The sequence below is a fragment of the Andrena cerasifolii genome, chromosome 1 (genome assembly GCF_050908995.1).
Source record: "Andrena cerasifolii isolate SP2316 chromosome 1, iyAndCera1_principal, whole genome shotgun sequence".
NCBI lineage: Eukaryota > Metazoa > Arthropoda > Insecta > Hymenoptera > Andrenidae > Andrena > Andrena cerasifolii.
The window spans coordinates 744,019-757,745 of record NC_135118.1 but is presented as its reverse complement, the minus strand read 5'-3'; the positions used below and the strand labels follow the sequence as shown (position 1 = coordinate 757,745).

General features: G+C 35.2%; 2 protein-coding genes across 3 annotated transcripts in view; one reads left to right on the top strand and one right to left on the bottom strand.

The window, feature by feature from the left end:
* The window catches only part of LOC143367576 (uncharacterized), a 73,365-nt gene extending 61,460 nt beyond the window's left edge, over positions 1-11,905 (bottom strand). Inside the window, exons 1-8 of one of the 2 annotated variants that reach the window (XM_076809659.1) lie at positions 11,653-11,905; positions 11,433-11,567; positions 11,256-11,368; positions 10,710-10,913; positions 6,798-7,092; positions 6,385-6,731; positions 5,725-6,310; positions 5,439-5,641 (exon numbers count right to left, since the gene is read on the bottom strand). In XM_076809659.1, the coding sequence (XP_076665774.1) occupies positions 5,439-5,641; positions 5,725-6,310; positions 6,385-6,731; positions 6,798-7,092; positions 10,710-10,913; positions 11,256-11,353 (1,733 nt within the window). In that variant the 5' untranslated portion in view covers positions 11,354-11,368; positions 11,433-11,567; positions 11,653-11,905. Of the gene's footprint in view, positions 1-5,438; positions 5,642-5,724; positions 6,311-6,384; positions 6,732-6,797; positions 7,093-10,709; positions 10,914-11,255; positions 11,568-11,652 lie in introns of both variants that reach the window. The other variant, XM_076809573.1, reaches the window with a different exon arrangement.
* LOC143373918 (uncharacterized) overlaps positions 1-13,727 on the top strand; it is a 222,420-nt gene that overhangs the window by 174,024 nt on the left and 34,669 nt on the right. The gene's annotated exons all lie outside the window — the stretch shown is intronic.

Here is a 13,727-nt window from a genome sequence, read left to right as displayed (position 1 = left end):
CCACTTACAAGGAGTATCGTCTAATTTGTATCGCTCGGATTTTTATCAAAAGAGGGTGATAGAAAATAACCAAATATTGTTCTTCCGTCCAGCAAAATTTTTTGTAAATAATAATTCTATTGGTTCCGAGGGATTATAAAAGTGTAATTATTTATACGAAATACGATGTGGAAGATGTGTAAAAACAGATAAATCGTAAGGTGCATAGAGCAACAACTCGGAAGTTGTTGACTTTAAATGATCATAGCATCGAATGCATGAAATGTAATTGCGCGTAAAAAAGTAGCATGAGAAAGATTCATTAACAATCATAGAAAATGTTCAGATGTGACTGAATTTCAACTATATAGCCACAACTTCTTCACCGATCAATTATTTATGGCCAATATCACATTCTTAGAACAAAATTCCTAACGGTATAGATTTTACAGTCAGTTTAGGGAAATCAACAGTGTGACGGCCTTAAAAATAGGTGTTTTTTTTTTAAGATAGATTGTGACGCACGTATAATAGTTGAAACGTGATTTTTCTTTTAACTAATACTACATTTATTCATCTAAAAATAGAATCGATTTTTGTTTTAATCAAATGAACACATGGAAAATAGGGCTCACGGGCACGTCCCCGTCACTAGAGGAACGCGCTCGGCGTCAAACTTTAAGTACGTTTTTCTCGAAACAATTTTTCACGCACTATCGCCACGATAAAAACTGCAATTCTTGACCGCATCTAAAAAATCAAACGGGATTCTACTCGTAATTACAATTACTCTCAATTTTTTTAAGAAACATTTTCATGCGAAAAAAAAACGATATTTCGGGACCCTATTGTGTTAAACATATGGCAATCATCGCCCAGTTGGTTCTTAACACTGCCTGAGGGAAGCGCGATAATCACACATGTGTAATTAAGGAATATCTTTGTTTTTGATTTTGGATGATCCTGTCTAAATTTATCGTGGCGATAGTCCAGGCCCGTTTTTTTACAACGATGCAGCATGTAATGCATGTCAAAGACGGGGGTCGGCAAAAATGAAATAAAAAAATTGCTTTATACTCTACAATTGGAGCAGAATCAAGTACAAAAAGTTTTAGACCCATACATTGTATACTTTTTTCTAGACAAAATCGAAAATGTCACATATGTTTTCGCGCGATTTAACCGGGAAGTGCCCTTAAAACACATCAACACTGTGCATTGTTTTGTTTTCTATACTATTAGAAAAAACTAAAAATGGACTTGTTTCATTTATTGTACATGTTTGCGGATACGAAGTTGGCTAACGTGTTGTGGGTTGTTGCTCGCATATAGTAACGATATTATCTGTTTATACAGGTTTGCATGACATCAACCTTCTATACATTCATCCGCGAACTTCATCAACAATTATTTTACTCATGAACCATCATCGGAAGAATGGAATGAAATATAACAATTCTTCTTCGCGTTCAATCCATTACGTTTTGTTTTACATGTAAACTATATAGAGTACAATTCTAAACACATTTTTGTGCATCTGTATCGAAAATTGATCGTTTTTATAGTTGTTTATTACTCTTTCTTATATTACTTTTTTACCCCAGATTAAAAATATCCACTTCTATCTACATTCTACAAAACAGCGATCGAATTGTTACATTTTATGCATTCGTTTTGAAGTTATAGTCATTTAAAATCAACAACCTCCGGTTTGTCGCCCTATAGCCCCTATGCACCTTACGACTTATCTGCTTTTTGTGCAACTTCCCTATTGTATGTATTTCTTATAAATAGTTAATGCATTTATAATTCCTTGGGACCAATAGAATTATCCCTTTGGCGCCCCTAGGCTAACAAGCATCTACCGCCCGTTCCGTGACATACATATCATAGAATATGTTAATTTAAAAGAATTGAGATAAAGGGTATAGCCGGTTAAGATGGTCAAATGTGCCCTTGATCCGAATTCGACTCACGATGAATCATTCGAAAGCTTATTAAAAAAGAAACATTTGTGGCAATTTTCAACTTCGTATCTCCACCCAGAGGGTAGTAAAGGGCAAAAATAGGAAATCAGGTTTTTGCCGAATTTCTCATATACTAGGGGATGAAATATTTTGAAAAAAATCAGAGGTATTTCTGTTATCGGGGCACATATTAGAGAATTGTCTCAGATTTTTAAATTGAAAAACCAAGCTGTGAAAAATAAAAAACGCCAAAAAATGCTGAAAAATGCCGATTGTGTATCGAAGCAGTCTTGGCACTATAATTATATTTTTACTGTAAGTACGTATCATTGTTACTATTGTCCTGAATTTTTTTCAGGTTTTTCAATTTGGTGCGCCGCAGTTAAAAAAGTTAAAAACCGATATTTTTCGTCGTTTTTCCGTGTCAGAGTAACTTATACGTTGAATTGCTTCATGAAATAAGTGTTTTATGCGATCTTCAATGTTTATACGTACAGCAAAACATCATAGGAATTAAAGAAACTGAAAAACCGAATCATTTGAAACTGTTATGAACCTTACATTGTAAAATATCTACCGTATTTTTCAACGGCGTCGGTGGCGCAGCGATAGAGTGTCGAGCTGCTATACCGCTGCAAACTTTTTAAACGTAGGTTCGAGCCTCGAACTTCCAAGTTCCTTAGGCTAAGTTTATTTTTTCCTTAATTACATATATTTCCTAACTTTACGACACAACGATCAATATTTATTTTCAAATGTTTTAAGAATATTTGAAAAACATATTAACCTGAAATATACGTAAATATGAGTATTGAGTTTCCGGAAATGACAGAGAAAGATCTCAAAATTCTGTTTACTGGCTCCTATCAATTGTCTCAAGCAATCTCATATTTAGCAGAATTGATGGATGAAGAGAATAATATTAATCTTCGTTGTGTTAAAGAGAGAAAGAATATTATTAAATTCGAAGTAAGATCACGACATATTATAACAGCAAAACCTACAAATGTTATATTGATTATGCACCAAACTCAATAGGCTATTCCGGAATAAAGCGCTATTGTTGTGAATGTGCAAATGGTAACCGCACCGTCGGGTGCTGTTCACACATAGCTGCAATAATTTATTACTTATCGCATGTTCGGTACCTTTCAAAAATTGTAAGACCTGCAAAAATTCTTAGTAAAATATTCACCAGTGAATAAGTGACACCAGTCATTAATGAAGACAGCGATGACGATTGAATACATCAGACACGATTTTTGTTGCCATCCATCCGTAATTGTTAACGGTAAGAGATTTGAAAACCAATTTCACATATTAATATAATGTAGGAATTGTTAAACAGTGCCGTAATTGACAGGATAAACGGCGACGTAACAAGCAGTCCAAACTCATATTTACGTATATTTCAGGTTAATATGTTTTTCAAATATTCTTAAAACGTTTGAAAATTAATATTGATCGTTGTGTCGTAAAGTTAGGAAATATATGTAATTAACGAAAAAAAACTTAGCCTAAAAGGAACTTGGAAGTTCGAGGCTCGAACCTACGTTTAAAAAGTTCGTAGCGGTATAGCAGCTCGACACTCTACCGCTGCGCCACTGACGCCATTGAAAAATACGGTAGATACTTTACCATGTAAGGCGCATAACAGTTTCAAATGATTCGCTTTTTTCAGTTTCTTTAATTCCTATGATGTTTTGCTGTACGTATAAGCATTGAAGATCGCATAAAACACTTATTTCGTGAAGCAATTCGACGTATAAGTTACTCTGACACGGAAAAAACGACGAAAAAATCGGTTTTTAATTTTTTCAACTGCGGCGCACCAAATTGAAAAATCTGAAAAAAGTTCAGGACAATAGTAACAATGATATGTACTTACAGTAAAAATATAATTATAGTGCCAAGACTACTTCGATACACAATAGGCATTTTTCAGCATTTTTTGGCGGTTTTTATTTTTCACAGCTTGGTTTTTCAATTTAAAAATCTGAGACAATTCTCTAATATGTGCCCCGATAACAGAAAGGCCTCTGATTTTTTTCAAAATTTTTCATCCCCTAGTATAGGAGAAATTCGGCAAAAACGTGATTTCCTATTTTTGCCCTTTACTACCCTCCGGGTGGAGATACGAAGCTGAAAATTGCCACAAATGTTTCTTTTTTAATAAGCTTTCGAATGATTCATCGTGAGTCGAATTCGGTTCAAGGGCACATTTGACCATCTTAACCGGCTATACCCTTTGAAATTAATTCAATATGACAACTCATATATGAATTATTGGTAATTTGTTACATGAAAAAAGTAAATTATTTTTTAAGTTGTCTCCAGCCTCTGTGTTTAAAAATTTTTCAATTTATTTCACCCAAAATTTGCCGCCCTCGGCTGTAGCCTGCTTAGTCTATATACAAATCCGCCCCTGCCCTTACTAACATATTAGGTGTCGAAAAAATTATTTTTCCCATTTTCTACCACTCTCTTTTACACCCGAGTAGAGCATTAAAAACTATTCGACATGTACTTTTTTATAACTGCCCATATTCATATTTACGGGGTAAAAATATCCCTCAATGTTGGAGGTGAGAAATCTGTTTTGTCCAATTCTTTGAAAAATAACGATGATAGAAAAAACTGTTAAATACAAAGGGTTTGTTTTTAAGAAAGGAATATCCTGTTTCATACTTTTGTAATTGCATAATCTTTTTCGCCGAAAATTGGTGAGTGTAAACGACAAACTGAAACGGTAAACATCTGTAGAAATAACCGATAATCAGTGGCTTCAATTTCGTATATCTCGGTAAATATTCACTAGCTAAATACTAAAATACATAAATTAATTGTAATGTTTTAGCTTATTTTCTGATTGTGTTTTTACCATTTTCACAACAAAATTCTAACTTGTAATTTAAATGCAACATACTGAAACAATATACAAGATATTTGGTAACAGTTAATATAAGCAGAAGGATGATGATTCTAGGTGAAAAGATAAATTAGAATGTACAATAAAATTTTGCCGTAAATAGCTCGATTTTCAAAAAAAATTGACTTCGAATTTTGGCCAAGTACACGTACACCAAAGGGCAGCTTTTGGCGCCCGAGGGGCACGTTAAACTACGGGGAATGCTTCTCGTTTACTAGAGGTGGTCGCTTACAGTAACGAGAAGTGCTCTCATTAGATTTACAGATTTATCTCGAAACACGGTTCGAGACCAAACGTTTCCGGTATCTCGGAAGCATGCCTCTCGGACGCCAAAAACAGTACATACTTCGGTGCACACGTACCCGGTAGAAATTTCAAATCATTTTCTCTGAAAATTGAGCAAGCTGCGACAAAATTTTAATGTATATCCTTGACTTATTTTTTCATATAGAATCACTCTTCCGCTTGTACTAGCACTTACGAAATACTCTGCATATATGACGAAAAAATTAATAGTATATGTGATTTTTGTTATACATTACATTCATGGCACCAATACCCACTTTTCAGCTTCAGTTAATACCGAAGTTTGTAACAGTTTTAACACCAATCCTGATAATGTATCATCTTGAAAATTAAAATTCTTACTGAGATCAGCAACTTCGAATAAAATTATATTAAGAATTAAATTTCTGATCATTGGTTTATCCATTGCATAATTTGTCAATTCTGTTATAACTAATATCATATCTTTGTACATGAGCTCCTGTAAAATAATATTACTAAATTAAGCAAACTACCAACAAAATATGTAATATTAATCGCTATTATTATTAGATATGTACCAACCTTGTTTTCCACTTTTGATTCCTGTACATAATTAACTAAACTTGTCCATAGTATTTTACCAAGTTGATATCTATTTTTCATTTCTGCATCTGTAAGTTGACTAAGAACAAGTAAAGCTTCTCCTACACTGTGAATTATACTTTTGTAACATTCTCGAAAAACAGAATGCGATATAGAATGTGGAAGTCTTTCTTCCAAAATTGGAAAAAAGACAGTATGGTTTTCTTGTTTCGTAACAAGAAGTTGGCATAAAGCGTCTACAGCAACGAGTTTCGTTTTAAAAAATCGTTTCCCTGGCGAAGCCACGATATCAAATTTTGAAGATAACAGTGGTGTATCTCCAAGAGGTCCGAAACAAAAATTTAAGAACTGCGTAATCACGGGATTGACAAATTTCGAAATGTCTTTGTACAGTTTAATAATTACATGCCACCAGACTTCTAATTTGGTCAGCGCTATCAGCTCATTTTTACTATTTTTAGCATTTAGTGGGATACATAATAACTTTATTCGTCTAGCAGTAGCAAGTTCTTGCGGGTCCAGAGCAAAATTATCCACCAGTAATTTCCATGAAAGAAATGCTTGTCTAAAATAAAAGATACTATATTACTTCTGATTTCTATTAACCAACGCTATTTTACATGCAATTATTCTTTATACCTGCGTATAATTGTGTCCGTAGATTTGAATGCCTTCTCTTCGACACTCAGTAGGTTATTTATTAAACCAGCACCACGATGAAGGTCCACACCAAGAAACTGAATACTAATATTCCACTGTGTAGCCCAATCTAATTCACATGCAGATACTAACAGTAGCATACGTTTGCAATACGAAGACTGCAATGCCGTTTTGTATCGAGCCCATGCCTCCGTTAATTTAGTACGAACATGTGCAACTGTATTTGTAGTAAGTGCTTGTTGTAAAAGATTTAAGGCAGGAGCCCGTTGTCGCTTATGGCCCATATAAGCTAATACCATTATTTTGTCCAATAATAGTAAATCGAACTGTAAACATATAAGATTCGATGCTTTTTACTTACTCTCACAGTTTTGCAAATATTTCTTACATACCTTCTGAATTTTAGTATCTGATGTAAGCGCAGCCACTTTGTATAATCTCCTTAATAAATTTATGGAATAAATAATTGTTTCTTCTTCTAATCTTTGGTCACTCAATAATGGTCTAGTTTCAGCTTCTATCAATGCTTGAAGATTTTCTACACAAGCTGTTGGCGCTGTCCATGGCATTGTGCTTGTTTGTATTGTACACATACAATTATTAAAAAAGTCTACAGCATTCACATCAGAAATAACTGTCGATACAGTATTGATCTCAATTACGTCTAACAATTTCAGAATTTTTAGTCTGCAATGACAACACACAAACAATGTCATATAGATAAAGTTAACGCATTCGCTACCGAACGCATACTGTGACATTAAACATATGCTTCCCTGTAGGCTTTGTTATAGCCCAGCGTGCACGGAACGAATTACTATATAGGCACGGCCAGAAACATGTTACTTTTAAAAATATTTATGTAAAACAATTATGAAATTCATGAACACCTTAATATTAAAACATTTTTAACCCTTAGTAGTCACACGGGGTGTATTGTACCCCAAGAATAATTTTCAAGTTAAAATGTCGTTTCTTTACGACTTCCAAAGGGGATTTATCGCAAGAAAATAAATAAAAAAAAAATTAAAAAATCGCTTTTTCCCCACAACCGTGGAAAATCACTCATTTTCAACTACAAATTTTATCATATCAAAATTTACATTTCTAGAAAAAGACTATTAGACCATGATTGTATAAGTATTACGAACGTACAATTATCACTGAAAAGTTAAAAAATTAAAAAATACGAAAATGGTAACTCAAAAAATGTCGCTGGGGTACAGTGAACCCCGTGTGACCAACTTGTGATTATAAGAAGGTGTAACTACAAAGGGTTAATAATCCAATGGTGCGCGCAGGATGCAGGGGGGAAGCTGATTAAAATTTTGAGTGTAAGCTCTGTGTATCAAAATAAGTAAACAAGTTCATACAAGTATATGTACGAGAACTATTACTTTTCGAATTATAGTCAAAACAATGCCCTTCAAACAGTCATACGCAAAATATGTAACTGTATCTGTGTCGATTTTCGGCTCCTCGTAACAGACATCACTGCTGCTTAGTATATCTATATATATATATATCAATATTTACCAGAGCATAGAACAAAAATATTAAAGCAACACCATACCCAAAGTAGCAGATTTAAGGAGACCTTCCGGTCTAGACCTCAAAAAAATAGGTAATCTTTAGGAATTAATTAAAGGAAAACTACTATATATATAATTATAATTTAATGGGACTTTCTGCATTGTATTAAGGATGTGTTAGATTATAGAAATATATTTTTTGTTTTATAATTAATCATTGCAGACGGCACTGGGGTGTGGTTAAAGTCAAGGCGTTAAAAAATTGATCCAAATCGGTGGAACCTGTATCTCCAAAAGTTATTATTCGTTTCAACTGAAACTTTTCTTATTTTGAAGAATATACTTCTGGCTGGGGGGGGGGGGCAGAAAATTACAAAAATGACATTTTTTTTAGAAAACAACGACATTTGAAGTTTGAAATCAATTTTTCCCTATAGTCTTAATCCTTTCAACGTCTTAGAAAATTATAAATTTTCCATTTTTGTAATTTTTCTGGTACCCCCCCCCCCCCTATCCAGAAGTATATTCTTCAAAATAAAAAAAGTTTCAGTCGAATCGGATAATAACTTTTGGAGATAAAGGTTCCACCGTTTTGAGAATTCTGTTTCGAGAAAAACGCGTTTAAAGTTTGACGTGGGCGCCAAGTGGCCGGTTATTATCCATACATTTCCCACTACTTAAATGCCTATAACTTCGGAAATTTTACGCATTTCAACAAATCCTATTAAACACGTATTCCTAAAAGGTTGAAGATTCAAAAAATGAAATAAAAAAAAATCGATTTTTAGACCGGAACCTCCCCTTAAGGTGAATGTCCCAATTTCTGCTCATTTCGTCCTTTTATTATTATATGCGTTACGTTTGTACTATAGTTGCAACAAAATAATTCTAAATTATTTAAACATTTACTCAAATTAATCAATTACTCTGCAAATTTTGATCACAAACAAATTTTTTACACCTTCTTTATGACGATTTACCTCTTAAATGAGCAGAAATTGGGACATTCACCTTAATCAAAATTTTTCTTAATAGGAAGTCAATGAAAGTTATCTGTTTAACAAGGCAGTTATCTTAGAGTGTGTATTCCTTGCATTATCTATGCTCGCTTAGTAAGATACAAACTGATCTATAACATCAATGATAATTATAAACTGTAATTTATATCTTGAAAAAGATCCAAGTATTTCTGGTCACATGCTTGTATGGATTTGTATTTTTATGTTAACATAAAATTCGCACCCATTGTTCAAGGTATTAGATATAAAAAAATTATAGTTTTTGAATACTACAAACATTTTTATAATATACTCTTCAACAAGAAATACTAATTAAGAGTAAATGGTTATTGACATATATTCCTTTGGTAATTATTTAAAAGTTTTCCATCCTCACCGATTTCAAGGATTTTGGATATGTTGTCGGGGACACGATTCTGATCAACTTTTTCTTATACATGTTACCGCCGCTCGACCTTCGTTTTCGAGATATTCGCGAAAAACTGCTGCTACTACAAAATGTATTCTGCCGTATGCCTAGCTACAGTGCGCTACCGTGGCAGCGTATGCGTCAGCATTGGACAAAACAACTGACAAAGCTGACCTTCGTTTCCGAGATATTTGCGAAAAACTTCTTTTGACTTATTCCGACGCAACGCATTCCACTTTCCAACTTGTTCCGGGTATTAGTATTGGTTGGGGCTAGATTAGTGCGGGGGGCGCGTAAAGCATGATAGCGAACCGATATGAGTAGGGGTGTTGACGGGCATCCGCAAGTTTCTGGATCAAATCTCCAAACTCACATCAGTTCGCTATCATGCTTTACGCGCCTCCCGCACTAATCTAGCCCCAACCAATACTAATACCCGGGACAAGTTTGAAAGTGGAATGCGTTGCGTCGGAATAAATCAACAGGAGTTTTTCGCAAATATCTCGAAAACGAAGGTTGCGCGGCGGTAACATGTATAGGAAAAAGTTGTTCAGAATCTTGATCTTGATAACATATCCAAAAATCATTGAAATCGGTGAGGATGGAAAACTTCTAAATATTACCATTCCTTTTAACCCGTCGGCAGGCGTGCGTGTGTACTCAGTACAGGGAGGTCAGTTTTTGGCTGAAAAATCGTTTTACCTGATGCATCATGCTACATACTTGTCAGGTTCAAATTCAGTTTGGAAGTGTCTCTGATTGAATGAAAACGAAAGTATGCCGCGTATTCTGCCGGCGAGCGCGCCCGTGTACTCACAAGTTTCCCAGGTGGTCGTCTCCGATTGCTTTGGTTTTTTAAATTCTTATGAAATGGGAGGGGTGGTTTCACCCCCTAAACATGCAAGCAGGCCAAAATAAACAGACACCTGCTTCTTATTTTTCTGTCCTCTAGAACATATCCAAAAACCAAAGCAATTAGGGGCGGACACCTGGGAAACTTGTGAGTGCAGGGGCGCTCGCCGGCAGGATACGCGGTATACCTTCGTTTTCATTCAATCAGAGACACTTCCAAACTGAATTTAAACCTGAGAAGTATGTAGCATGATGCCAAAATGACCGCTGGAAGAATACATTGGAGAACTGGGTAGAATACATCACAGTAAAACGGTTTTTCAGCCAAAACAGACCCCTACGTATGGAGTAAACAACGCGCCCGCTCGTGTAAGACTTTTAAGCGCGACTGCTGGCGGGTTAACAACAATTCTAGCTTTTCCATGATAAATAACATTGAATGAATAAAATGTAAATGAACATTATATTAGACATGAGACTTTATAAACAAACCTATTTTTTTTACTTATTTGTGACATGGCATCAAACAAATTCAAAGAATGGTCCTTGAAATCCCGAAGCATAACATTTAACGTCTCGTATGCTTCACCCTGTATGTCATTGTTTCCATTCGCAAATGCTGCAATAATTAATTTACATAATTCTTTGTATTGTTCCTCTTTTATGGCTTTCGTGGATTCCAACTTTTTGCTGTTGCTAAAACGAAATACTATTATTACGATGTTTTCTTTTAACGATATGCAATAGTGAAGTACTAAATAAAGTAAGTATTAAATAGAATATTTTCAGGAAGTATCGAAACATCATGACGTAGGAAGATGCTTATTACGTTAGAAAGTCAATAAAGCGCTCCTTCCTCCTGACAATGAACCGTAATATTCTAAACGTGTCTAAATTATTCCAAATCGTAAAAACTAAGAAATTATATTTAACCACATCTGTCACTTGATGTAAAAAACTAGATATTTTTTAATAAATAAATTGAATACTTTAATACAGTATAAGTAGACTTAAGAATACAAAAATCGGGAACAGTACCTGCGAATATAGGTTAAAGCATCGCGTTTTTCTTTAACATTGCTATTCTCCCGCAACATTTTTAAGATTCGCGGGAAAGACTGCATATTAGAAGCCATTCTGTGATACAACGTCTCGGAAAGTTAGAATAATAAACTCGCACTCATCGCCTCTCGAACGTGTTTACAAATGTTTTACCCGAAGGTCTTAAAATTACGATAATATTCTCTGTCTCTTTGCTACTCTTCCATATATACTTAGATGAAAATGGAATCTCTCATCCATTCCTTCTGGGCCTCTTTGTAGACATTCGATGCCATCAAAGATCACCTCCTGCAAACAACCGAAGTAACAGATTGTAGTGGTGTAACTATTAAGCATCGGTAGGTATTAATACACAGCACATATTAGCACGCACTATCTACTTTAACTTCTTTTTCATTTCTTTTGTTTACTTTGTTCTTTCTCCTGCTTTCTTCGTTTCCCTCCCTTTTCTTATTTCTACCAAGCACACGACGCAACGAACAAAAACACGTTTGTTTTTTCAAAAGAGATACAACTGGAAATATAATCACACACAACAGTTTAACGCTCTACATTCCCGGCGAGTTTGCAAACTACACATACAATAACTTTAGATTCCGTTCTCAATGGTCTTGTTAATCCAATAATGATACTGATTTCGAAGATACAAACATTTATCGATTTTTTATGCATTTAAAATACAGAAACGTTTGGTCAATTATATTACTCAATTCGAAAAGTTCGTGTCAATCAAAATCGTGTATATCGTTTGTGCGCCAAAATGTATCTATATATGTATGTATGTATGCATGGAAGTATGTGTGTTATGCATGGTGTTCCTATGCGCGCGCGCGCGCGTGTGTGTTGGTGTGATGTGTGCATCTGTGTGTGCATCTGCGTGTTCGTGCGGCTGCGTGCGTGCGTACGCGTATGCACACCACGTACGCGACTAGTCACCACTAGTAATCCTCTAGGCAGTGATCGGAACAACGCGTATCGTCGCTGATTGGTTGCTGCGATTTGGATCAAAAGCGGAAGTAGACGGAGAAAGAAACTGTAAAAAAGAAAGAGACAGAAATACTGATAGAAAGAGACAGAAATACTGATAGAAAGAGACCGAAATACTGATAGAAAGAGACAGAAATACTGATAGAAAGAGGCAGAAATACTGATAGAAAGAGACAGAAATACTGATAGAAAGAGAGAAAGTAATACTGATAGAATGAGATAGATAAACGTTTAGGTTATGTTATTTCCGGGGTTGCCCCAAAATGGCTGCGGTTATACCGAACATTCCCTAGAGGATCACTAGTCACCACTAGCCACTGCCGCGTTTCACGTATGTATTGGCTATTGCTACTGCTACTAATTCTAAGCACAGCCGCGGCTGTGCCTAAAGCTATAATCGGCTGACTTGTGTTTATTGTAAAACGGTAACGTAGCTATAAAATAAACGTGTAAATACATAGCTATCACAAATTTAAAGGAAGATATATATCCCCATAGAAAACATAAAAAAAAGTACAAAAATTACGCCAAGTACATGAAAAAGTCGAGGACGAAAAAGAGCATTATCAAATAAATCACAAAAAATTAGAAGAAAATAATATAATTACAATATAAAAAAATATGTGAAATCAAAATGAGCTGCAAGTACATAAAGGTGCTTTCCAGCAGCGTAACCATCCAGATAGCACAGGACGTCTTAAACACGTCCATTTTAGGTCGGAACGCCTGTCGGCCTGATTTGTGAAAATGGACGTCTTAAAGACGTATTTTGCAGATGTCTTTAAGAAGTACAGAACCCGCCTTGGTTACGTCCTAAACAAGTGTTCATAAGAGGCTGTGCGCCATCTGAGAAATGTCGATACATTCGGATACATTAGTTCAAGGAAAGCAGGGATTGTAAACGCTGTCTAACCAAAACCAACCACGAAATATGGATAGATCGAACAGGTAAAGCCTAATCCCCATAAAAAACTTTAAAAAAGTAAAACAATTACGCCAAGTACATGAAATCAAACAAATCACAAAAAATAGAAGATAATAATAATTACAAAACAAAAAAAATATGTGAAATCAAAATGAGCTGCAAGTACATAAAGGTGCTTTCCAACTGCGCTTAAGATGACACAACTTCACCAGCGGCCATGGCCGTGATGGAAACACCGGTTCCCGTAAGATCACCGAAGTTAAACATCACGGGGCGGCGTACTGGGGAAAGATGGGTGACCATCACCTGTCTCCCGGTGCGTCGCTGCTGCTGGGACCCGAAGGAGAGAGGAGGGAAAAAGGAAAAATGACTATGTTAGAAACACACAGGAAAACAAAAAATACAAATACAAATGACACAACTACATATACACAGCTAAAATGCTGTGTTCAATAGCTTCCATTACTTATATCGCGAACATTTTAATGAACCCATCTAAAAGAATCAAAATTAATGATATACAAAAATTGCGCCAA